This window comes from Panthera onca, chromosome D2 (assembly GCF_046562875.1).
Source record: "Panthera onca isolate mPanOnc1 chromosome D2, mPanOnc1 haplotype 2, whole genome shotgun sequence".
Lineage (NCBI taxonomy): Eukaryota > Metazoa > Chordata > Mammalia > Carnivora > Felidae > Panthera > Panthera onca.
The window spans coordinates 71,893,144-71,916,310 of NC_138349.1; the positions used below are offsets into that span (position 1 = coordinate 71,893,144).

The following is a 23,167-nucleotide window of genomic DNA, read 5'->3' on the forward strand; positions in this document are numbered from 1 at the left end:
CCCGGCGCGGCTTCCGTCCTGGTTAAGATGGCGGCGCTCGGGGTCCTGAAGAGCGGCCGCAGAGGGTGCCGCCGCCCTAGGCGAGGTCGGGCCGCTCTGCGCGGAAGAACCGCCCCCAGCAGCATCACTACGACCGCTTAGCAAAGAATTTCAGGCCCCGCCCGGACGGCAGCCGCATCATGGATTCTTCCAGCTCATCTAACTCTAGCTTCTCCGTCAGCTCCGCCAGTCCCGGCGCTGTCGTGCTCCTCTACTCGGTAGGCGCCCCGGGGAACGAGGCCCGGGGCGGGGCCGCAAGAGAGGACCCCACCCTGCCGGTCCCGGCCTCCTGCGGGCCAGGACCCCTGGCCCAAAAGAGTGGGTGCCGGGGCCGCCGAGGAGGGGTGAGGTGGTTGACTTGGTTTCCAAGGCAACGGTGTATCGCTGTGTGTGTGAATGTGTGTAAGCTTTTAGAAGTTTCTATGGGCGACGGTTCCTCTGGTTCCTCTCCACTCGTTCCTTCTCTTTGCCTCCACCAGGCGGGGGGCCTTCAGAGAGCCCCTGACGCAGGAATGAGGCGTGAGAAAGGGATCTCTTTGCCTCCAGCGAGGGGCTGCCTGTAGGTGGAACCGGAGAAACCTGCGATTCTGACCTGGCCTAATATGTCAGCGTGTGGCTCCCCACCCCGCCCTTTTGCTGCCGTGATGTTCCTGGGAGAAAAGTATTTGGCTCGTATGGGGACACAGAGTTTGTGATAAGACTTAAAAGTTTTTCAAATAGAAAGATTGGGAACTTCTGGAAAATTTTACTGCGTTTTTTGTCTTCCATCCGTACCTTTTGCGGAAGGAAGCTAATGCCGCCCGGCCTCTCCCAACTTGCCTTCTAACCCCCAACCCTCTCTCCCTCTCCCGATTTTAACTGATCTTTTTTGCCAACAGAATGTCGGTCGCTCACCGTTTATATGAAGAAATTATGAGGTGAACGTTTTGTAGTTCTCAGGATTGCACAATTCTGGGGCAGCTAATTTTTTTGTTTTTAACCACGAAATTAATTTTTACGTACTTTACAAGGCAATGAAAGAATGCATTTAAAAAAGCATGTTACTATGTCATGGAGGTTAGTGCCAATTTCTGCCTTAATTATAATGTTAATGTGTGTAGGAAGGTCATAACAGGGAAAAGACAAGACAATGAGATAAACCAGAAACTCAGTTTCAAAAGAGAAGGTAGATACAGGGCTACCTTCAAATTGGGACACCAGCATTCTTTGGAACATGGGGAAACTTCTCCCTCCATGTGGAGAGCTCTGGGCTTATAATTGCTGTCACCTGCCCACTTCTGTGAGAGTTATTACTTTAACCTCTCTAGTTGTTGACCTCACCCCACAGCTCTGTGGGGGAACTATTTTGACCTCATTTTCTGACTCTGCTGTTCCAGACCAGGCATACAGGGAACCGGGTTGCTGTGTAGATCCTGACTCACCATAGGTAGCTTTTTCAGCCCTAAACTGGCTTGTGAATTGACTGCAATTTTGCACATGCATATAAAGGAAAGAGTTGGGTTTTTTTTTTTACTTCCCCATTTACTGCTGGTTCTTTAATGATAACACTTTGGTCGGCTTTTTCACATGAAAAATTAAGGCGATTGTACGTGAGCTTTTTCTACCTCTGAAGCTGGACAGAAGCCCTCACTATTCTTGTAACTGCATAGGCTTTACTCTTAGGATAACCTGAACTTTTTCTTACTGTTTCAGGCTGTCCTTATTTCCTCAGCCACACTGTTCTTGTGCAATACTCTAATGTGAGAGTAGTACTTAGAGATATGTAAGATACTCCTGATTGCAACAAACATTACAGCACTGGTTACTTACAGCGTCCTAGTCATTATTTTCAACACCCTGGATATGGAAGTTAAAGACCCAGCCTTTGCCTCCATGGACTTGAAGTTATGAAAATAAACAATTGCAGTTACAATTAAGTGAGGTAAGGGCAAAGGTCAAGTCATCCACAGCACGTTGTGGCAGGAATGAGAAGGAGCACCTGACCTGTCTGGGGACTCAGAGGAGACTTTTAAGAGAAGGCGACATGTGAGCTGAGTTTTTGAGGTGTGAATGGGAGATGAAGGAGAGGAAGACACCCATGGTAGGCACCCATGTAAGAAAGCCACTCCCTTGCATGTTTGGGAGAACCTAGTAGTTAGGTAAGGGTAGAATAAAGGAGACGTGGGAAACAAAACTGAGGAAGTGGGCAGAAGATAGTTCCTAGAGGGATTTTATATATCATATTTACGCACCCTTAAGAATAAAAGCTTTCTAAGGGAACCTTTAAGGATGATCGCATTTATATTTTTGGAAGTCTAAGGAGACTGGGTTTCTGGAGTGGTTATTTGTGTGGATAACCTTCACTTAAGTAGAGATGTAGAAGGAGAATCTGATAGGAGAAGGAATCTGACGCCCTAAGCCTGGGGAGCAACCGAACACGATCGCCGTCATCCAGAGAAGTCATAAAAGCCTGAGGCAATGGCAGTGAGCCTAGGGAGAAGGGTAAATTGGTTAGTTTGAGTTGGTTAGGATAGTTGAATGCGGTGGCTGAAGAAAAGGAGGTTTCTGTGATTTGGCACCTGGGCGGACGCTGCCGATAGGAAATCTGGGGAGAGGAACAGGTTGTGTCAGTTTCAGGTGTGTTCAATTCCAGATGCGAGTGGTAGAATGAATGATTTTTAAGTCGTGGATTACTATGTTATGGACCCCATACCTCACAGGTGTTTGGGAGACTCCAGACAGAGTTAGAAACATGGTACCAGAGGAAAAGAGGCAGGTCTAGCCTAAAGATACGGATTTGTCAGACATCAGCAAGCAAATTGTAGCTGAAGCCGTAGGTCTGCTCGAAACCTTTTCATGAGAGCACGGGATGAAAAGAAGACTGGGGATAGATACTTCCTGGTGTACCCAGAACCCAAACTATGGCTTCCTGCTAAAGTCTGAAGGAAAAATCTGGACTCCTTACAATGTCCTACAAGACTACACCATTGCTACCTCTCTGATTCTACTAATGTTGCTCACTGGGCTTTAGCTACACTGGCCTTTGTTTCTCTGACAGTAAGCAGGCTCTCCCCTCAAGCGTGCTTACAGTTCCCTCTGTGTGGCATGCTGTTTTCCCAGAAATTGGCATCGCTTCCCCTGTCCCATTTGAGGTCCCAGTTCAACTATCACCTCCCAGAGAGGCCTCAACCCCAGCATTCAATCTAAAGTAGCTCTCCAGTCCTTCCTTGTTAGTTACTATATTTTATTTTCTTTATATTCCCTTTTCCAGTGCCATGTTAACATTAGTCTTGTACTGACTCTCAAAGCTGTGTGTTAATTTCTCATGACGTTTGTAGAGCCCGTTGTTGACATACAACCGTTATGAAAAATTAAAGATTGACTTTCGTAAATTTACAGTTAAATAAATTCTGTTAAAAACGAAAGTAATAAATACCCCAAGCTCAGCACTTCCTAATTATTTTACTAAATTTTACTGTTACCCACACTTTTGAGGTTATTTATGTCCATCAGACTGTAAGGTAGAGATGCTATGTAATAGTGGCTACTGCACATCCCTCCCCAGCTCTCCGCCCACGGAAGTCGTGTTGGTAGCTCGAAATCTGCCAGGGCTCTCCCATGGTTAAACATTCACCAGCGTGCCACTGGGAGTATGCCTAAGTGAACTTATTTGTTGCCTGTCTTTCCGTAAGGCAGCGTAAGCTCTTTTCCTACATGTTCTTTGTCTGCCTTGTTCATATTTTATTCTCAGCCTGTAGAACAGTGCCTGGTATGTTGTGGGCTCTCCCTAACTATCTGTTGAATGAATGGATGCTCCAGAGCAGTTGAAAGGGAGGTACAAGGAGAAGCTTGCTTAGCTACAAATAAGAAGGGGCTGCTGTAAAAATTAAGATAGAAAAACAATGGGGGGAAATAACTGGAATCTTACTTGGGCTCCTCTTTGTATTGTGCCCCTAGATGAGGAGCTGTGCAAATACATTTATCTTATGGTAGTAAATACTTCTCCATCATGTATAGGGAAGGCCAACAAATGAGTAGTTAACACTCAACCCTAGCTGCATGTAGGAATCACTTGGAGTACTTTTAAAAATAATTCTGATGCCCAGGTACCATTCACAGACTAAATTAATCAAGAATCTCTAGGGGGTCCTGGGCATCAGTATATTTTTTAAGTGCCCAAGTTATTTTCACGTGCAGCCTGGGTTAAATCACTGGATTAGCCATTGGGTCAGGACCAGATTGGGAGCACTTTGAGCTTTAGCCTATGAATATTGGGGAGCCAGCAGCAGCAGGGCTCAGGAAGTGTCTTCATTCAGTAATTTATTTTTTCATTCTACAATGAATTCCTACTAGGAACTGGAAATACAAAAACATATAAGACACACTACCTATGCAGACAAGAAGTTTACAGTCTTGCAGGGGAGATACCAATCTGGGTTTAATGAAGTATTTTAGATGCTGTCAGGAAAGGCTCAGTTAAGAGTCAAAGGAGAAGATGGTCAGTTCAGTCTAGGTTGAGGGGGGAGAGTCAGGAAATGGTACACAGAGGTAAACAGAGGCTGAGGTTGATGGCTAAGTGTTTTCAGGTGAACAGCGCAGAAGGGTCTCCCTCCCTCCTCCATCTCTCTCCCTGTCTATATATGTATACTTATTTATAATTATTTTATATATTCATATGTAATATAAAAATGTTTATAAACATAAATGCCTTACGTGTGTGTGTGTGTGTGTGTGTGTGTGTGTGTGTGTACAGAGAGAGAGAGAGAAGATCTTTGTCTCCCTAGCTGATTCCAATCCTTTTCTCTTCCCACTCCCAGGACCACTAAGTGGGAAGTCTCTAAATCCCCTTTCATCCCTAAAATTATATAATCTATAATGACAGTTTGTTACATTGTACCCAGTCTGAGTCTATACATAAACTGTATATTCTTTTACTGATGAGAAATGGGAGATTTGAGAAGGTTCTTGAACCTTATAAGCAAGAGTATGATATGTTACAAGGACAGAGTTTTATGGTAGATTCCCAGCATTAGAAGATTTTTCCCTCATCTATTCTTTATATATGTGGGCATAACAATGTTCGTGTTTGCATATTTCACATGTTTTACATGCTACCCTTTTGATGTTGAAACTCCTCTTAAGTGCCCTTTTGTTTGTATTCTCATTATGCCTAGTCGTGTTCTCAGTTTAATATTCTATATTTTTTTCTGTTACTTCAACATGTAGTCCTTCAGTTGTGCTCTATTCCAAACACAGCTGGATGTTGGGAAATACAAAGAGGACATGTGTTTTGTCTTCAGGATACTTGCATTTTGGGGTGACGACATGCAAACGATTGCAGTATTATGGGTACATTCCATCATAGGTGGAGGTACTGGGTAAAGACGTTCTGATGGGGAAGGCAGACTAAGTCCCTCTGAGCAACTCAAGGAGAGTTTTCTCACAAGAGTGATGCCTGAGCAAGGATGACAGAGGAACAAAAAGGCCTTCCAGACACAGAGATGAGCATGTGCAAAGACCCAGAAGCATGTCAACAATGAACTGTGTTGGGGAAATGCAAATCATTTGCTATTGAGTAGACCTTAGCATGGTGGCCAATGAGTCTGGAGAGGGAGGGACAGACCAGCTCATAGGGGTGCTTGTATGACATCAGAAATGGTTTAGGTCTTACTCTAAAGGAGGTGACGAGTCACTTAAGTCTTTTAAGCAGGGGACAACTGGGTCAGAATTGTGTTTTGAAAAGAGCACATGGCAGCATGGAGGGTAGAGTCAAAGGGTCAAGGAGACCAGTGAGGAGGCTGCTGTGATAAAGTGCACAGGCTGGACCTGTGGTTGAGGAGTAGATGTGCTATGTTCTTAAAGGCCACCTTAACAGGATCAGATGGATGCACACAAGGGTGAGGGAGGATGGTCTAGAATAATGCAAAGGGATGTAGATGGCATGGTGGTTGTTGAGATTTCTGGTGTAAAACTCCAGAAAATAAGCAGGTTGTAGGATTGTGCAGAGGAGAAATGAGTTCAGTTTTAGAAAGGCCAAATGTCGGGGCGCCTGGGTGGCTCAATCAGTTAAGCATCCGACTGGGGCTCAGGTCATGATCTTACAGTTCAGGGGTTCGAACCCCGTGTCAGACTCTGTGCTGACGGCTCAGAGCCTGGAGCCTGCTTTGGATTCTAAGTCTCCCTCTCTCTCTGCCCCTCCCCTGCTCATGATCTGTCTCTCTCTGTCTCTTAAAAATAAATAAACCTTAGGAGGGCCAAATGTGAAGTGTTTGCAACTAGATGTGTATATCAGGAGCTCCTGTGGGAGAAGAGAACCAAGCAGGAGGTTCGACCACATGTACAATTAGTATCTAAAGCCAGATGAGCAGTACAGTGGGTTGGACAGGACAGTTGGATTTGTTAACATTAAGGGAAATGGGAGGAAAGAAGAAACATTTTCATTTTGGTTGAAATTTTCCCCCAAGGTTGAGAAATCACTGGATTAGAGAAATGAGGTGGATCTTCTGCTGTGACAAGAGTCATGAATTAAAAACCAAAGTAAAGGGGCGCCTGGGTGGCTCAGTTGGTTGAGCGACCGACTTTGGCTCAGGTCATGATCTCAAGGTTTGTGAGCTCAAGCCCCGCGTCGGGCTCTGTGCTGACAGCTCGGAGCCTGGAGCCTGCCTCAGATCCTGTGTGTCCCTCTCTCTCTGCCCCTCCCCCACTCATGCTCTGTCTCTCCCTCTCGAAAATGAATAAATGTTAAAAAAAAAAATAGGAAAATTTCAGGATGGTTGGAAGTGGGGAAAGGAGGGAGCCCTTAAGAATGGTGTCAGGCCATAGGGAGGTCTGGGAAGATGAAGACTAGAAGGAGGTCAGGGTTTAATGATTAAATTAGAAAGAAATAATAATGTGTGTTGTATTTTTTAATAGCAACAAATGGAAAATAATTAAAAGTTCCATTAGTAAAAATAATATGGTGGAAGAAACTGAAAGGACAAGGAAGTTTATACAGGAAGTGAAAAACTCAAGTGACAAATCAAAATGTATGTGTGTCAGGTGGGAATGTGTGTATATGCCCAGAAAAAAAGCATTCACTAGAATGGTCCCTGGGTCATTGGACAACAGGTGATTTAAATTTTCTTCTTTGAGCTTTACTGTAACTTTCAGATTTATTTATTTATTTATTTATTTATTTATTTATTTTTGGCTTTAAAACATTTTATTAAGGGCACCTGCGTGGCTCATTCAGTTGAGTGTCTCTTGATTTTGGCTCAGGTCATAATCCCAGAGTCATGGGATCAAGCACTGCATCAGGCTCTTTGCTGAGCATGGAGCCTGCTTGGGATACATGCTCGCTCACTCTCTCGCTCGTGCTCGCTCTCTCTCTCTCTCTCTCTCTCTCCATCTCCCCCTCCTCCTCCCCCTCCCCCTCTCCCCCTTCTGCCCCTCCCCCGCTTGTACACGTGTGCTCACATACACATGCTCTCTCAAAACTAATTTAAAAATTTTTTAATTCCCTGGTCAAAACAATTCTTAAAAAATAATAATAATACATTTTACTAGAATCTGAATTGCTATTTAAGTGCCCCAGAATTTCTAAGCATTTTTTTCTCCCCAGTAAGTTGACCGCTGCTCACACAGGTTAATGCAGGAAAGATAAATAGAAGTTCCTAGGATCTGCCCAACCCCAGATAGAGGACACCCTTTGTGTCAGCAACACGCATGGTAGCCAGGGAGAAGGCAGGTGGCTCTTTGCGTCTCATCACAGCCTGTAGATGGAAGTGGCAGGAGCCATGACCTGGGCATCCCTGCCGCCCCAACAGCACTTCTCCAAGAGGGTAAAGTTCAAACTTCCGCCCTTCAGTCACCAGAGGAAAAAAGTATTTGAAGAAGTTGGAGGACATATGGGGTGCCTTAAGTGGATTGGCACCCATATAGTTTGATTTGACATAATTTTGAATTTCTATTGTATGCTTTAATTGTGAATCCTAAGGAGAAGAGGCAGGCAAGACATATTTATCAATGTGATTGATAAAATTGACCAGATAAAATTGATTATAAAATTGGTCAGATTATTCTAGAGCTTAATCTCTCATCTTTACTATCTTTGTTGACTTTTCCAAAAGGGTACTGGCTTTACAAAGATAGCAAACAGACATAATAAAATATTGTGATAATTCAATATCAATTTATTGACCCCTAACTGTCATTATATTTTCTTTTTTTTTAGTATAGGAGAACCTTTTATCAGTGCACTCTGCTCTTGTTCATGTGTCCTTGAATAAAAATGTTGGCAAAGATGAAACCTTACCAGCATAGTCCCTAATCTGCCCTAATTTATTTTACAGTATGTGCGTTACTTTCTTTCATTTTCCTTACCCACAGAAGGAGCTCAAAAAATGGGATGAATTTGAAGATATTTTAGAGGAGAGGAGGCATGTCAGTGACTTGAAGTTTGCAATGAAATGCTACACACCTCTTATCTATAAGGGGATTACTCCTTGCAAGCCAAGTGATATTAAATACAGTGTTCTCAATTCTGAAGAGGTTCATTATGTCATTAAACAGGTAAGTGATTCCCTCTTCAACCACAGCCAACAAGGAACAACATAGGTTTGAACTGTACGGGTCTACTTAGAGTGGATTTTTTTTTTTTTTTAATAAATACAGTACAGTACTGTAAATGTATTTTCCTTATGATTTTTTTCTTATGATTTTCTTAAAAATATATTCTCTAGCTTATTGTGAGAATATAGTATATAATACATATAACATGGAAAATACATGTAAATCAACTGTTCATGTTATCGGTAAAGCTTCCAGTCAATAGTAGGCTATTAGGTAAGATTTTGGGGAGTCAAAAGTTATGCATGGATTTTCAACCGCATGGGGGGTTGGCACCCAGCCCCCACGTTGTCCAAGGGTCAACTGTAGTCTGATAGGGAATGACAACAGTTGTATAACCCATTGAATTGACAATGAAATCTGATATAAGACATGCTGACGGGAGCCCAGTATACAGGGGCACTAATTACTTATAAGGCAAATAATTTGTGTAGGGAGTTGGGAAAGTGATTTTTTTTTTTTTGTCCATAGACTGATGAATGGATAAAGAAGATGTGGTGTGTGTGTGTGTGTGTGTGTGTGTGTGTGTGTGTGTGTGTACACACACACACACACACACACACACACAATGGAATACTACTCGGTGATGAAAAAAAATGAAATCTTGCCATTTGCAACAACGTGGATGGAACTAGAGGGTATTGTGCTAAGTGAAGTAAGTCACTTAGAGAAAGACAAATATCTCATGATTTCACATATCTGTGGAATTTGAGAAACTCAACAGATGAGCATAGGGGAAGGGAAGGAAAAGTAAGATAAAAACAGGGAGGCAAACCATATGAGACTCATAAATACAGAGAACAAACTGAGTGTTGCTGGAGGGGAGGTGGGTGGGGGGATGGGTTAAATGGGTGATGGGCATTAAGGAGGGTACTTTTCAGGATGAGCACTGGGTGTCCTATGTAAGAGATGAATCACTGGGTTCTACTCCTGAAGGCAAGACTACACTGTATGTTAACTCACTTGAATTTAAATTTAAAAAAAAAAAAAAATCGATTTTTTTTTTTTAATGATGCCTACCTAAAAGACGATTAGGGGTTGTCCAGGTGAAGTGGGTGAAGAAATGTTCCTAGCAGAGCAGATAACATTTTCCCCGTGGTTTTCAAATTTCACTGCACATTAAAATTGCTGGAGAAGCTTTCAGGAATCCCTGTGCATAGATCTCACCCCCATATGAATTAAATCAGAACGTCAGAGGGAGGGAACCAGACATTCTAGTAGTAGTTTTTAGAGAAGCCCAGTCAACTCCAAAGTATAGCAAAGTTTGGGAACCACCGGCTTATTTTAAAGACTAGAGAGCATGTGTACCCACAGTACTAGAAGCAGGTCCGACCAGACCGAAGAGGGCACAGAAGGAGTAGTGGTAAGAATTGGGACTGGAGAGGGAAGCAGCGGCCACATGGTGAAGGGTTTTATAAACCATCCAGAGGAATTCGATTTTACCCTACATACAGTGCAAAGTCATTGAAAGGTTTCAGGTTGGACTGTGGCCTGATCGGTTTATGTTTTAGAAGCACCGTTCTGCTCCAGACGGAGAGGGGAAGTCTGGTTATGATGCTTTTGCAATACTCCCTTTGTGGGATCACACTTGCCTAGACCGGTAAGTGGTCGTAGAAACGAGTTGGACAGATTTAAGAAATTTAAGAGGTGGAGTAGACCTTATTGAATGAAGGGAAGGGCAAGAAAGACTTAGAAATGAGAGCACCATTCATTGCGATAGGGAGCCCAGGAGAAGGAATGGACTGGGGAGAAACACTAAGTTCTGTCTTGGACGTGTGATTTGAAGGCAGCAGGATAGAGGCATTCAGTGGGCAGGACTACAGCTTCCTGGCGGCCGGCCCTCCCTGTTCTGTTGCCCAAGTGCTCTTGTGCCTTGAGGTGAACCTGGAGAGATCTTTGCTTCTTTGACTTTTAAGCGGAATTTAGTCAGATGTATGGCCTCAGAAAAGCTCTTTATCTCTGCTGTTTTCTTCTGATTTGGACGTATGACCTGTGCTCCTAATCCTTTTGTTTTCATCTCTCTGTCATGATCTGTCTTGAAGAAACAATTAGTCTTCTCTGATTGGTCCTATTCCATCAGCGGCATGAAGTTTCCTCGTCAATTAGAAGCCAAAGACAGTGGTTCTCAATACTGGCTCTTTGATAGAACTTTTACAGAAAGTTAACTGCTATTATCCACCAGTATATACACTCCATGAAGGCAAAAATTTTATCTCCCTTAATGACTTTTTTTTTTTTTGCTGTATTCCTAGTGCCTAGCACATAGTACACATTCAATAAATATTTCTTGAATGAATGAATAAAAAAAATATGCTTTGGTACTGTCCACAGAGATTCTGATTTAATGACTCTGGAATAGGACCCAGGCATCTCTTTCTTCTTCTTCCTCTTCTTTTTCATCTTCTTTTTAAAAGCTTCCCAAGTAGGAGTGCCTAGGTGGCTCAATTGGTTAAGCATCCAACTTCAGCTCGGGTCATGACAATCTCACGGCTTATGAGTTCCAGCCCCGTGTCAGGCTCTGTGCTGACAGCTCAGAGCCTGGAGCTTGCTTTAGATTCTGTGTCTACATCTCTCTGCCCCTCTCCTGCTCATGGTCGGTCTCTTTGTCAATAAACAAACATTAAAAAAGTTAATAAAAGCTCCCCAAATAATTCTAGTGCATAGCCAGATCAAGCGTGACTGACCCAAGCCAGTGTTTCTCAAACTTGGCTGTGCTACTGAGAAAAAAAATCCCATAATGTAAGTAGGTTGGAATTGTTATAACTCAAGATTATGTAACCCAACTGGGCCCTCTGTAATTCTTGTTACCCAGGAATTCTTTGTTTCCCCCGTGAAGTCTCTTCCATTCTCCAAAATGACGGCGTCAGTGTCCGTCCCATTCTTTCTGAGCCTCCCATCTCCCCCCCTTACCCTCAACATGAGATTTTTCTTCTTGCTTCACAAAAAAATGTAAACCATTATATGACCACTCTCAACTTCCTGTGATCAAGCTACTAATTGACCTGCATCTGATACCCATAACTCTCCTCTTCCTTCCTGTTCAGAGGGGACAGGGAACCCTTTCTCCTGTTGGGAGTTCAGTCCCTCCCCTACTCCTTTGCTCTGAACTTCACTTGCTCCCTCCTCCTCCGGGACTTTGTTTGCTCGATCGTCCTCCCAAATGTCTTTAACTTCTTACTGTTCTTTACTGCTTTACATCCTCACTGAACATGCTTAATTGTCTTCCAGCTTAAATCAGCCTTTGAGCACATTTGTTCCCCCTTATGACTCAGCACTTCCTTTCCCTGTTGTGTTCTACTCTTAGAAGCAGCTGGCTGTTTTCTGTACTCTCTCACCCTTTGTGTATACGCAGCTCCAGCTCACTGGAATCTGGTTTCCAACCCGCTGTAATTCATCTCTCCAGGATTGCAAATAATGACTTCCTTCCTTATGGCTAAAATCAACCTTGTTGAAATCCTTCGTAGCCTTTGGCACACTCTCCCTCTTTTTTTTTTTTTTTTTTTTTTTAGAAGTTTTTAGGTTCTCTCTACACCCAGCATGGGACCCAAACTCACAGCCCCGAGATCAAGAATCCCGTGATCCGGGGCGCCTGGGAGGCTCAGTCAGTTAGGCGTTCAACTCTTGATTTCGGCTCAGGTCATGATCTCATGGTTCGTGAGATGGAGCCCCACATCAGGCTCTGCGCTGACGGTGCAGAACCTGCTTGGGATTCTTTTCCCCCTCTCTCGTTGCTCCACTCACCCTGGCTCACTCACTCTCTCAAAAATAAATAAACTGAAAAAAAACAAAACAAAACACATGCACCACTAACTGAGTCAGCCAGGCATCCCCCCTCCCACCAAATCTTCTTGATTTCCTCCGTTGATGTGCTTCTTTTCCTTCGCTTGTGTCTTTAAATGCTGCTGTTCTTCAACTTCTTCTTCTAACTCACTCTCTGAGCAGTTTTATTTATTGCCAGAATCATAAGTGTCTTCCTTATACTTACGTTGTTATGTTAGTAATATGTTATAAACAACAGTATGTAATAAATAATAATTACTATCTGTTGCTTCAGTCCAGATGTCTTTTGAGACACGTATTTTGATGTCTATTGGAATACCTACTTGGAAAATCCAAAAACCTCTCAAATTCAGGATGTCTGAATCAAACTCTCTTACCCTCCCACCCCTACCGCTGTACCACGCACACCCGCCTCCCCCTGTTTTCTGTACTCCAAGAACAACCCTGCCATGTGCCTGCTGCTCAAACCGCAAATCTGGATGCCGTCTTCAGCTTCCTGCTTTGCCTTCATCCTAGTCAGTCACTAGGAGCGGCTGCTGTGCTCCCCTTGATAGCTCTTGTCTGTTTCTTTCCGTCTCTGCTGCCGCTTCTCCAACTCAGGCTGTCTTTGGCTCACAGGAATGCAAGAGCTGCCATCAAAGGGCTTTTAGCCGAGGAAAGATGAGATTACTGCTGCATCTAAGGGACCACTCAGGTTTGTGGTGCGGAGAGCAGACTGAAGAGGGACAGCACCCGGACAAGGACTTACAGAGCTATTGCTCATCTTTTAATCTCATCTGAGGTTTCCAGGAAGAGGGTGCTGGAAGGACAGACATACCTGTTGAGCAAATGAGAAGCCCAGGTGCACAGAATAAGGGATCAGGTCATTCTCTGCTTCCGTGCTTTCGTCCAGTTTTGGAGAAGGCATTCCTTCTGAATCGACCAGTCTGCTCCCCTGAATGCCTCATGTGTGTAATTCTTTCAGAACCCCGGGGGTCATGTCCTTCCTACTTTTCAGCCTTCTCTACCGGTCCGGCTGGCATAAGCGCTTCCTGGCTGGGGGAGGGCCCTCTCGGCCACGTATTCTTTCTGATGCGCTGTCTCTCTTTCCCTTCTCGGCTCAGCTCCTCAAAGGTGTAGTCTGTCCTTCCCCATTCACGCCCCACTTTTAGCAGGCCATGCACCTCGTCCAGTAAAGGTCATTGTGGATCTCCAAGGGACCCGATCCCAGGGGCCGTTTTAGTCTTCGCTGTATCTAAACTGTGTCAGTTTTTGTTGGGCAGTCTCCTGCAGGACCTCTCTTGATGTTTATGGTGCAACCCGGTGTAGTTCTCTGAATATCTCCCTTGTTAATCTCTTTACAGGTTCTTCCATCCACCAGGCAAGTGTTTCTCAAGGTCAAACCCTCAGCCTCCTTTATCCCTGCAGCCTCCCTGATCCATTTTGTCCATTGTCTTCATTTCCATTTTCACCTGTAGTCTGGTGATGTCCAGACAGGATCTCTAGCCTTGCCTAGATTATCAGGGTTCACACTTTTATCTCTGACTGTCCTGTTCCCTGAAGGTCACCTAATTTGTATGTCTCACAAACCCCTCAGAATCAGTATCCCCGCCTTCTCAACCCCTGCACCACACTGCCTTCTACCCTTGGTCTGTCTCCCCCATCTCAGGACCGCCCCACCATCCATTCTGTTGCCCAAAAGAACTGAGCGTCTCTCTGCCCTTCGCCTTCTCTTCAGCACCTTTTATTACCTTTGTTTGGGCCTTTTCTGTCTCTGGCCTCAACTATTTTGATAGTTCTTCAAATGTACTCCCTTTCCTAGGCTTGTTTCCTGAAATCCATCCTTACCACTAATCCACTGATTCCTCCGTTTCCCTGAAAAAGATAAAATATGGAGCTAGGTAGAGGATAATTATCCATTTGTGAAGGTACCAAATGCCACTGAACTGTTTATTTTGAAATGGCTAATTTTATGCTCTATTAATTTCACCTCATTGTTTTTTAAAAAAACATGTAATTTAGGAAGCTGGGACTCCAGCATTCTACCCTCTGATCTTCTGGACCTCATCCTAAAGCAGAACATTCTCCTCTGCAAAGGATAATTATTATTTATCACATAGACTCCACACTTGTTTCCAACATGCTTGTTTAGGGGGAAGTAAAAAGAGTCAGATTAGGATTCCTTAAGGACAGAAACGGACTTGTTCATCTCCAGGCCTAGCACACGCCCATATGTGTTCTCTTTACAAGAAGATGTGGTGTGCCATATGAATAAAGAGAGTTCCATTGTGAGGTCATTGATTTCACTAGTTACCCTTTGATACTTGGGAGAGTTTTGTCCCAGTGACCTCTATATCTGAATAGTTTAAACGGTTATTGTGATATAATCTGGTATTTTTACCTTGTATATTACCCTGTAATAGCATTGAGCAAGCAGATGGAGTACTGCAACATTCTAGGGAAAGAAATTGCTAAATATGTATTCTAGGACACTAATACATGGGCAACAACTTATTTTAGAGAATTTGGTTGTAAGCTTATTAACAAATCAAATGAAAGGTGAGAGGTTTTCTTTAGTCTAAAATACTATCCTTGAAAGACGATTCTCTTTGAATTTCTAGTCTGTGAGGTTATCTAAATAGGATCATTTATCTACTGTGGTTATATTGGAAAATAAATTATGTCAATTTAAATGAAGAAGAGAGCGTAGCATTTTTGAGCTATATAGTATTGGTCCATTTGGAACTAGTCATATTGGCTTGAGGGAATACAGTTCTGGCTTCTTTCCTTCAGAAACGTCTCCCTGCTTTTCCTTTTCCTTCTAGCTTTCCAAGGAATCCCTTCAATCCGTTGATGTCCTCCGAGAGGAAGTTTGTGAGATCTTGGATGAAATGAGCCACAAACTGCGTCTGGGAGCCATCCGTTTTTTTGCCTTTGCGCTGAGCAAAATATTTAAACAAATTTTCTCAAAAGTGTGTGTAAATGAAGAAGGTATTCAGAAAGTGAGTATTGCTGGTTAAAAAACAACCTCTTCTTCTACCCCTCATGATACAATCAACGCAGAGACATCTCACTCTGCACCAAATGAGCGGGCCCTTGGCATCAGGCATCCAGGCTGGCCGGAAGAGGCTCTGCCTCTCTGGAGGGTGATGTTTGTCACTTTCAGATCTTCAGACTTGAGATTAAGTTACTTAGTCAGGTAATACTTACAGGCTAACCTAATGTCAGATGTCCACAAAGTTACAGAAGTAATGCCGAGAATTTCTGTACGCGGTTCACCTGGATTCCCCTCCAACATTTCCTTCATCCTTTTCCTCAGTTCTCCGGTGTGTTTTTCCCATAAGGGGTTAGGATACTCCCATCTGGCGCAATTATCAAAATAAGCAAACTGACATTTAACGCTAGAATACAGACCTCCCTCATTCGTAGTCCACCAATCGTCCCGGTTATGTCTTGTACAGCAAAAGAAAATCCTCTATCACGCGTCACATTCAGCTTCCTTATCTCTGTAGACCCTTTTAAGTTAGAACAATAACTCAGCCTTTGTTTGTGTTTCATATTAGTTTTGGAAACAAAACCCAAAAAACAAAACCAGACCAGTTGTTTTATAGCTTGCCTTGATTTGGATTCGAGTGATGTTTTCTCAGTGGGAAAACATTGTGTCCTTCTCAGTGCAGCAGGTCAGGAACACAGTGATGTGCACTTTGAGCATTTGGTTAAGGTGGTATTTCCCTTTGTAATGAGTAAGTGTCTTGTGGAGAGATGCTTCAAGAGGGGTCCGCCTTACTTCCTCCCTTAGTTTTTACATTGACTGATGATTTTTGCCTGAACCAGTTATTACTCTAATGATTGCCAAATGGTGATTTTTCTAATTCCATCACTGTTAACAGCCTGCTTTCCTCTGAAAGGAAGAGCTTTTCCTATTTTTATTCATTTGTTTTTTAATATCGTTCTTCCTCTTACCAAGAAGCTCTAACCTTCATTGACCTGCCTGTACATGTCTTTTAAGGTTTTGTTTTATTCAGTCATTTACTTTCAAGTATTTCTTCTTTTTTCCCTCCTCTGACTATTTTCTAGATTGCTGACTTACTCTCTGGATCTCTGTCAAAGAATGCTTGATAAAGCCATCCAGAGAGGGGCACCTGGGTGGCTCAGTTGGTTGAGTACCCACTTCGGTTCAGGTCATGATCTCACAGTTTGTGGGTTCGAGCCCTGCGTCAGGCAGTCTCTGTGCTGACAGCTCGGAGCCTGGAGCCTGCTTTGGATTCTGTGTCTCCCTCAGTTTTTGCCCCTCCCCTGCTCGTGGTCTGTCTCTCTCTGTCTCTCAAAAATAAATAAACCTTAAAAAAAAAAAAAAAAAAAAAAAGCCATCCAGAGAATCTTGTCTGGTGTTGACTGGCCATGTCTTCTTTTTTTTTTTTTTTTTTTTTTTAATTTTTTAACATGTATTTATTTTTGAGAGACAGAGAGAGACAGAACGTGAGCAGGAGAGGGGCAGAGAGAGAAGGAGACACACAGAATCCGAAGCAGCCTCGAGGCTGAGCTGTCAGCACAGAGCCCGATCTGGGGCTCGAACTCACAAACCGTGAGATCATGACCTGAGCCAAAGTCAGATGCTTAACCAACTGAGCCACCCAGGCGCCCCTGGCCATGTCTTCTTAACTGATCACACATTACCTTGCCTTGGCGAATTATAGTTAGATTAAAAAAGAAAAGAAAAAAACAGATAACACACTGATACGGTGAATGTATTTGAGGTATCTTGACAGCCTACAAAATATATCTGGAGGCTCAAATTCCTTCTAACTGCAGGGCTCCCATTCTTCCTGCAGCCAGTCCAGTGTATAGAGAAATACCGTACCTCTCATTTATCCTGCTAATTCAGATTTGTTTTCATTAATCTACCCGAGAGAAGCTTTGTTCCCTCTTATACACACAATCAGTCTAGCACAGTGGGTAACAGCTGACCTTTTTTTTTTTTAAGTTTATTTTTTGAGAGAGAGCGCACCCGTGTGAGTGGGGTAGGAGCAGAGAGGGGGGCAGAGGGAGAATCCCAAGCAGGCTCTACGGTGTCAGCACGGAGCCCGAGGCAGGGCTCATTCTCCCCAAAGGAGAGCTCATGACCTGAGCTGAAATCAAGCTCAGCTTGAAAATCAAGACACTTAACCAGCTGAGCCTCCCAGGTGCCCTGACAGCTAGCTGACTTTTTAATTCAGACTGATTTCAGTTGTATCCCCAGCCCGGCCATCAATCAGATGCATCACCACGTCGCAAATGAGGAACCTAATGCTTAGGCCTTCTTTACAAATATGTGGAATTAAACAATGCGTGTAAAATGCTTCATATGTGAAATGCTTAATGTGGTGCCCCGCTGATATGTTAGTGTTTATCACTATTATTATTTTCTATGCAATTTACATTTTTAATGTTCTTGCATCATGTGTGCTTATTTCTGTAAAACTCTGAAATGTAGTAGGGGATTCTGTATGTAGCAGGGGAGGCAGAAAGACCTTGTTATCCTTAGTGTTCCCTCTGGAAATATACACATTCTTCCTGTTCTGATGTGGCATGTGTTTTTAATAATATGAAAACTGAAATGATTCAAAAGGGAACATTTGTTTTAAAGCTACAGCGAGCTATCCAGGAGCACCCGGTTGTTCTGCTGCCCAGTCATCGAAGTTACATTGACTTTCTGATGTTGTCTTTTCTCTTATACAACTATGATTTACCTGTACCAGTCATAGCGGCAGGAATGGGTACGTATTGTTTCCCCCGGTTTTTATTTTAATTACAAAAATAAAAAATTCTCACCAAAGCGATTTTAATAGTTACTGAGGTGTTTGAAGATGATGGTGAAAATACCCTGTCCCTTCTTCCATTTCAATTTTACGTATTTTTATATGAGTGTTTTTACTTCTGTAGGACTGATTCCCAAAAGCAGGATTGCTAAAGCAAATAATTGTTTATCACCTCCCTTTTGAGGTAGCCAGGAAAGTTGGGATTCAAGAATACACCTTGGTTAATAAATGCAGTAAACAGTAAGGTAAAAACAGCCAGGGACTTAAGTACTTTAAAAGCATTTTCATCTGTACAGACATGTGAGGGAGTTATTTGAAAAGTAAGGAAAATGGAAAGAAGGAGGGTTTTTAAACTGATGATAGAACTCTTCCTCTCATCCGGGACTTGGTGGATTTATTCTGTGCCACTCAGAGAAGGCCGGGTAAAAAAAGAAAGGTGGATAACAAAAAGAAAAAGAAGGTTGCTCTGGACAGCTGTCCAGCATGGACCACATGTGCTGGTCTGTCGTCCAGGTCGGCAGCAGTGCTAACTGAAGACCTCGGCATGATGACATCATTGAGCTAGCCACTTGCCCACTGAGGCCACGGTCTCTGGTGGGTCTGGCCATAAACGCCAAGGCGCCCGGTGGCCCTTGAGGTAGCCTCCCAGCTGGCCTGCCCACACGGCCCCTCCTCTCCCATCAGACTGTTAGAGGTCCTTAACGGATGTTCATGTAGGGAAGTGTAATTATTTTTTTTTTAATTGTTTTTTTAATGTTTATTTTTTGAGAGAGAGAGAGAAAGAGAGAGACAGAGCTCAAGAGGGGAAGGGCCAGAGAAAGACACAGAATCTGAAGCAGGCTCCAGGCTCTGAGCTGTCAGCACAGAGCCCGATGCGGGGCTTGAACTCATGAACCGCGAGATCATGACCTGAGCCGAAGTCAGTTGCTTAACCGACTGAGCCACCCAGGCGCCCTGGGAAGTGTAATTATTAATATCATAGTGGTGTTTTCCACACACAAAATCTTTCTTCATAGAATGTGAGTTGAGGTATTTATGGAAAGTTCCAAGACCTGCAAAAAAAGATGATCCCCTTCTGTATTTATTTCCTAGACTTCCTCGGAATGAAAATGGTCAGTGAGCTGCTGCGGATGTCGGGTGCCTTTTTCATGCGACGCACCTTTGGTGGCAATAAACTTTACTGGGCCGTGTTCTCTGAATACGTGAAAACCATGCTACGGGTAAATGCAGATAATTCCCGAGTACTTTCGAGCTTGCTGGAGGAGCTTAAATTCCTCCTTCCCGAACACTCAGCCACTCGTCCCGCTGCAGGAACGCACATGACCTCCGCAGCCTGTGTGACCTGTGGCCCTCTCGCCCGTGCTTTGCCCCTGCGCCCTGCACGTGCACAGTGTTGGTTCCAAAGGCTGGATGTGGGGGGTCGGGAGCCTGGGGGAAGGAATCAAAAGAAGGGCACCTGTTGGGATGAGCATTGGGTGGTTGTATGGAGGCAATCTGACGATAAATTACATTTAATAATTATGTTTAATAATTATATTTTAAAATTATATTTAATAAATATATATTACATATATATATAATATATAAATAAATGGTTTGGGTATGGGGAAAAAGCATTTCTCACTCTGAGACTAGGCAATGGGTTTTGTGTTTTGTTTTGTTTCTGTTTTCTCTTTAAAGAGTGGTTATGCTCCTGTTGAATTTTTCCTCGAAGGGACAAGAAGTCGCTCTGCCAAGACACTGACTCCAAAATTTGGTAGGTCCTTTAGAGATTGAAGGAAGAATACAAATCCAGAAGATGTGGTGTGGTCACAGCTACTGGATAGAGCTTGGCACTTTTTTTTTTTTTTTTCTTTTGGGCAAGATATTCTTTCTTTTTTAAGCCTAACTGTTTAAGTTGTAACTGTTTCTATTTATGGGCTTAGTATCTATTGTGCACTTCAGGGTCTTCCTGTTTGTGTCCCCTTGTTTACTCCACTTTTCAATACATCTGGAAAACCCTTTCTCCCTGTTTACAGGTCTTCTGAATATTGTGATGGAACCATTTTTTAAAAGAGAAGTTTTTGATACGTACCTTGTTCCAGTTAGCATCAGTTACGACAAGATACTGGAAGAAACTCTTTATGCGTATGAGCTTCTGGGGGTGCCTAAGCCAAAGGAGTCCACAACTGTGCGTAAATTTAGGACAACCAAACTTTTATTTGAATTTGATTTTACTTGAATTCAGAGAAAATGCTCATTTATACACCAACTCCTTTCTGAACTTACTCCTGTTTATCCCCATTTCCCCTGTCGTGACGCCACTAGGGATTGTTGAAAGCCAGGAAGATTCTCTCTGAAAATTTTGGAAATACCCACGTGTACTTCGGAGACCCTGTGTCACTTCGATCTCTGGCAGCTGGAAGGATGAGTCGGAGCCCGTATAACTTGATTCCAAGGTGCAAGACCTGTGTTTTCATAACCGACATAGATATTAGGATGAAAATCTGGAAGGGTAGTTGTGATTCTTGAGTTGACCCCTTCTAGGACTGCAACTTAGTTATCCGAGATGACGTATCAGAGGAGCAGAAAGCTTCAATTAAAGAATTACATTTGCAGGATACGTGTGTCAAATAGGCAAGGTCAGTGCTCATTCTCAGGGGAGCCAGTGCCCTACCGCCTACGCTACACCACAGTGTGCAGTGCGCTGCCCGTACTGCATGTGTGGGAATCGTTGAGCACTATTGGTAGGTCGGCCAAAGTGTGGTTAATCCTAGAAAGGATTATGTGGCCAGAATGAATGGCGGTGAGTCCCAGTCCTCAAGAAGGTTATAGTTTTGGGGCGCCCATGTGGCTCAGTTGGTAGAGCACGCTACTCTGGATTTTGGCCCAAATCGTGGTCCCTGGGCCGTGGGATCAGGCCCCACCGTCGGGCTCTGCGCTGAGCGTGGAGCCTGCTTGGCATTCTCTCTCTGTCCTTCCCCCTTCCCCTCTGCCCCTCTCCCCCACTCTCGCATGCTCTCCCTCCCTCTCTCTCTCTCCCTCTCTCTCTCTCTCTCTCTCTCAAGTAATTTTTTAAAAACAGGTTATTGTTTTATGGGCACAGAAATGTATTAGGTTCTTTCAGGATGCAGGTGCAGATACACCTTTGGATTTTCTTAATTTAGAGAAATACACATGGGGAAGTAAGGGAGACAGAAACCACCTGCTCAGACAGGCTTCACATGACCACATCATCATTCGTAATTCATCCGTAGCGCCAGTGGTTCCACGGCAGCTGGAGTGCCTCACTAGCGGCCTCGCTGGCGATCAAGCAGATGGTAGCCTTATGCTGCCACAGGCTTCACGCCGTAGATCTCGGATACGTAGGACGCGGTGCCCTCACTGGCTCTAGCTTTCCCATTAAGCCGCCTTACGGTGTGGACACTCTCAGGTCCTGTGCCTGTCCCTGCTTTAGCCTGTCCTGTATAGGTTCCTGATATTTGATGCCAAGTTTGGTGATCCGTGCCTGAAGAATCTGTCAGGCGAGGATCGTGAGCTTCTCAGCAGAGCAGCGTAGCAGTCAGGCAAGCTGTGTAGCCCATCCAGGGCAGGCATGAGCAGTTACCATGTAAGCTGGTGTGTTCTGTGAGAGAGGTGTTCAAAGGGCAGCGAGCGAATTCTGAGAGGGCAGAGTAGTTCAGTCCACTGGGGGAAGCATCAGGTTTCAGAGGAAGTGATACATCCTAGTTGTAAAACAACAGAAGTTGTTTTGCCTGGAACCAGGAAGAATAGGACTGTGTCCCCCTGAGTGTATTTTATCACCTCTCAAGAGCATACCGTAGAGACAGAGGGACAGATTACACCACAGTGAAAGTATATTCTTGCACTGTGACCTGAGAGAATTCGGTTGGCAGAAAGAATGAGAACCCTTCTAAAGGGTCTGCCTTCTCCCGTTCCCCTCCCCCACCATTCACATCAGTGTGGGTAGCAAAACTGTAATTTGTTATTCCCTGTTCTTCCTTACAGGTATATCCCTCAGAAACAGTCAGAGGACATGCATGCCTTTGTCACTGAAGTTGCCTATAAAATGCAGCTTCTGCAAATTCAAAACCTGGTTCTCAGCCCGTGGGCCCTCATGGCTGCTGTTCTGCTTCAGAACCAGCCTTCCATGGACTTTGATGCTCTGGTGGAGAAGACTTTATGGCTGAAAAGCTTAACGCAGGCCTTCGGGGGGTTTCTCACCTGGCCCGGTACGTATGTGAGATGTATGTGAGGAGCGTGCTTGCTTTTTGTTTCTTAATTTGGAAAAGCTGTCACCTAGACATGAAACACCTACACAGGACACCGAGCAAAGCTTTGCTCAGAGAGAAAGAAAACTTTTTTTTTAAGTTTATTTATTTATTTTGAGAGCGAGAGAGAGCAAGCAGGGGAGGGGCAGAGAGGGGGAGAGAGAGAGAATCTCAAGCCGGCTCCACAGGCTCAGCACAGAGCCCTATGAGGGACTTGAACTCACAAACTGTGAGATCATGACCTGAGCCGAATCAAGAGTCGATGCTTAACTGACTGAGCCACCCAGGCACCCCAGACAGAAAGAAAACGTCATTTGTTTTTATCACTGGGGGACACTGAATACAGTATGTTGATTATTTGAGAACAATTGCTTATGTGTCACTTCTTCCTATGAGACTCTGGGTATGTCAATTAAAATGCTGCCTCCTTGGCACCTAGCAGGGTGGAGAGTGGATGAATCTTATTTCCTCCGCATATTCCTCCCTCCGTACCCACTTCTTGTTATTTTTATTTTTTCAAAGTTTTTTTTTTTTTTTTTTTACTAAAATACAGTTAGCGTCACGTGTTTTGTTTCAGGTGTGCAGCCTTGATTGGACAGTTCTACGCATTACTCACTGCTCACCGTCGTTGGTGTAATACACCCACCTCGTTTTAAACCACATTAGATTTGCAGCCCATTCGCTTCACCCCATCAAAAGGACCAAAGGGCCAGTCTCGTGGACCTTTATACGATT

General features: G+C 43.8%; 1 protein-coding gene across 2 annotated transcripts in view; it reads left to right on the plus strand.

The window, feature by feature from the left end:
- The first annotated feature begins 148 nt into the window (after positions 1–148).
- GNPAT (glyceronephosphate O-acyltransferase) overlaps positions 149–23,167 on the plus strand; it is a 32,753-nt gene continuing 9,734 nt past the window's right edge. Inside the window, exons 1-9 of one of the 2 annotated variants that reach the window (XM_060642807.3) lie at positions 149–257; positions 8,386–8,568; positions 15,210–15,386; positions 18,011–18,140; positions 19,275–19,402; positions 19,863–19,938; positions 20,201–20,352; positions 20,490–20,620; positions 22,170–22,393. In XM_060642807.3, coding sequence (XP_060498790.3) covers positions 180–257; positions 8,386–8,568; positions 15,210–15,386; positions 18,011–18,140; positions 19,275–19,402; positions 19,863–19,938; positions 20,201–20,352; positions 20,490–20,620; positions 22,170–22,393 — 1,279 coding nt within the window. In that variant the 5' untranslated portion in view covers positions 149–179. Of the gene's footprint in view, positions 258–452; positions 1,096–8,385; positions 8,569–15,209; positions 15,387–18,010; positions 18,141–19,274; positions 19,403–19,862; positions 19,939–20,200; positions 20,353–20,489; positions 20,621–22,169; positions 22,394–23,167 lie in introns of those variants that run through there. The other variant, XM_060642808.3, reaches the window with a different exon arrangement.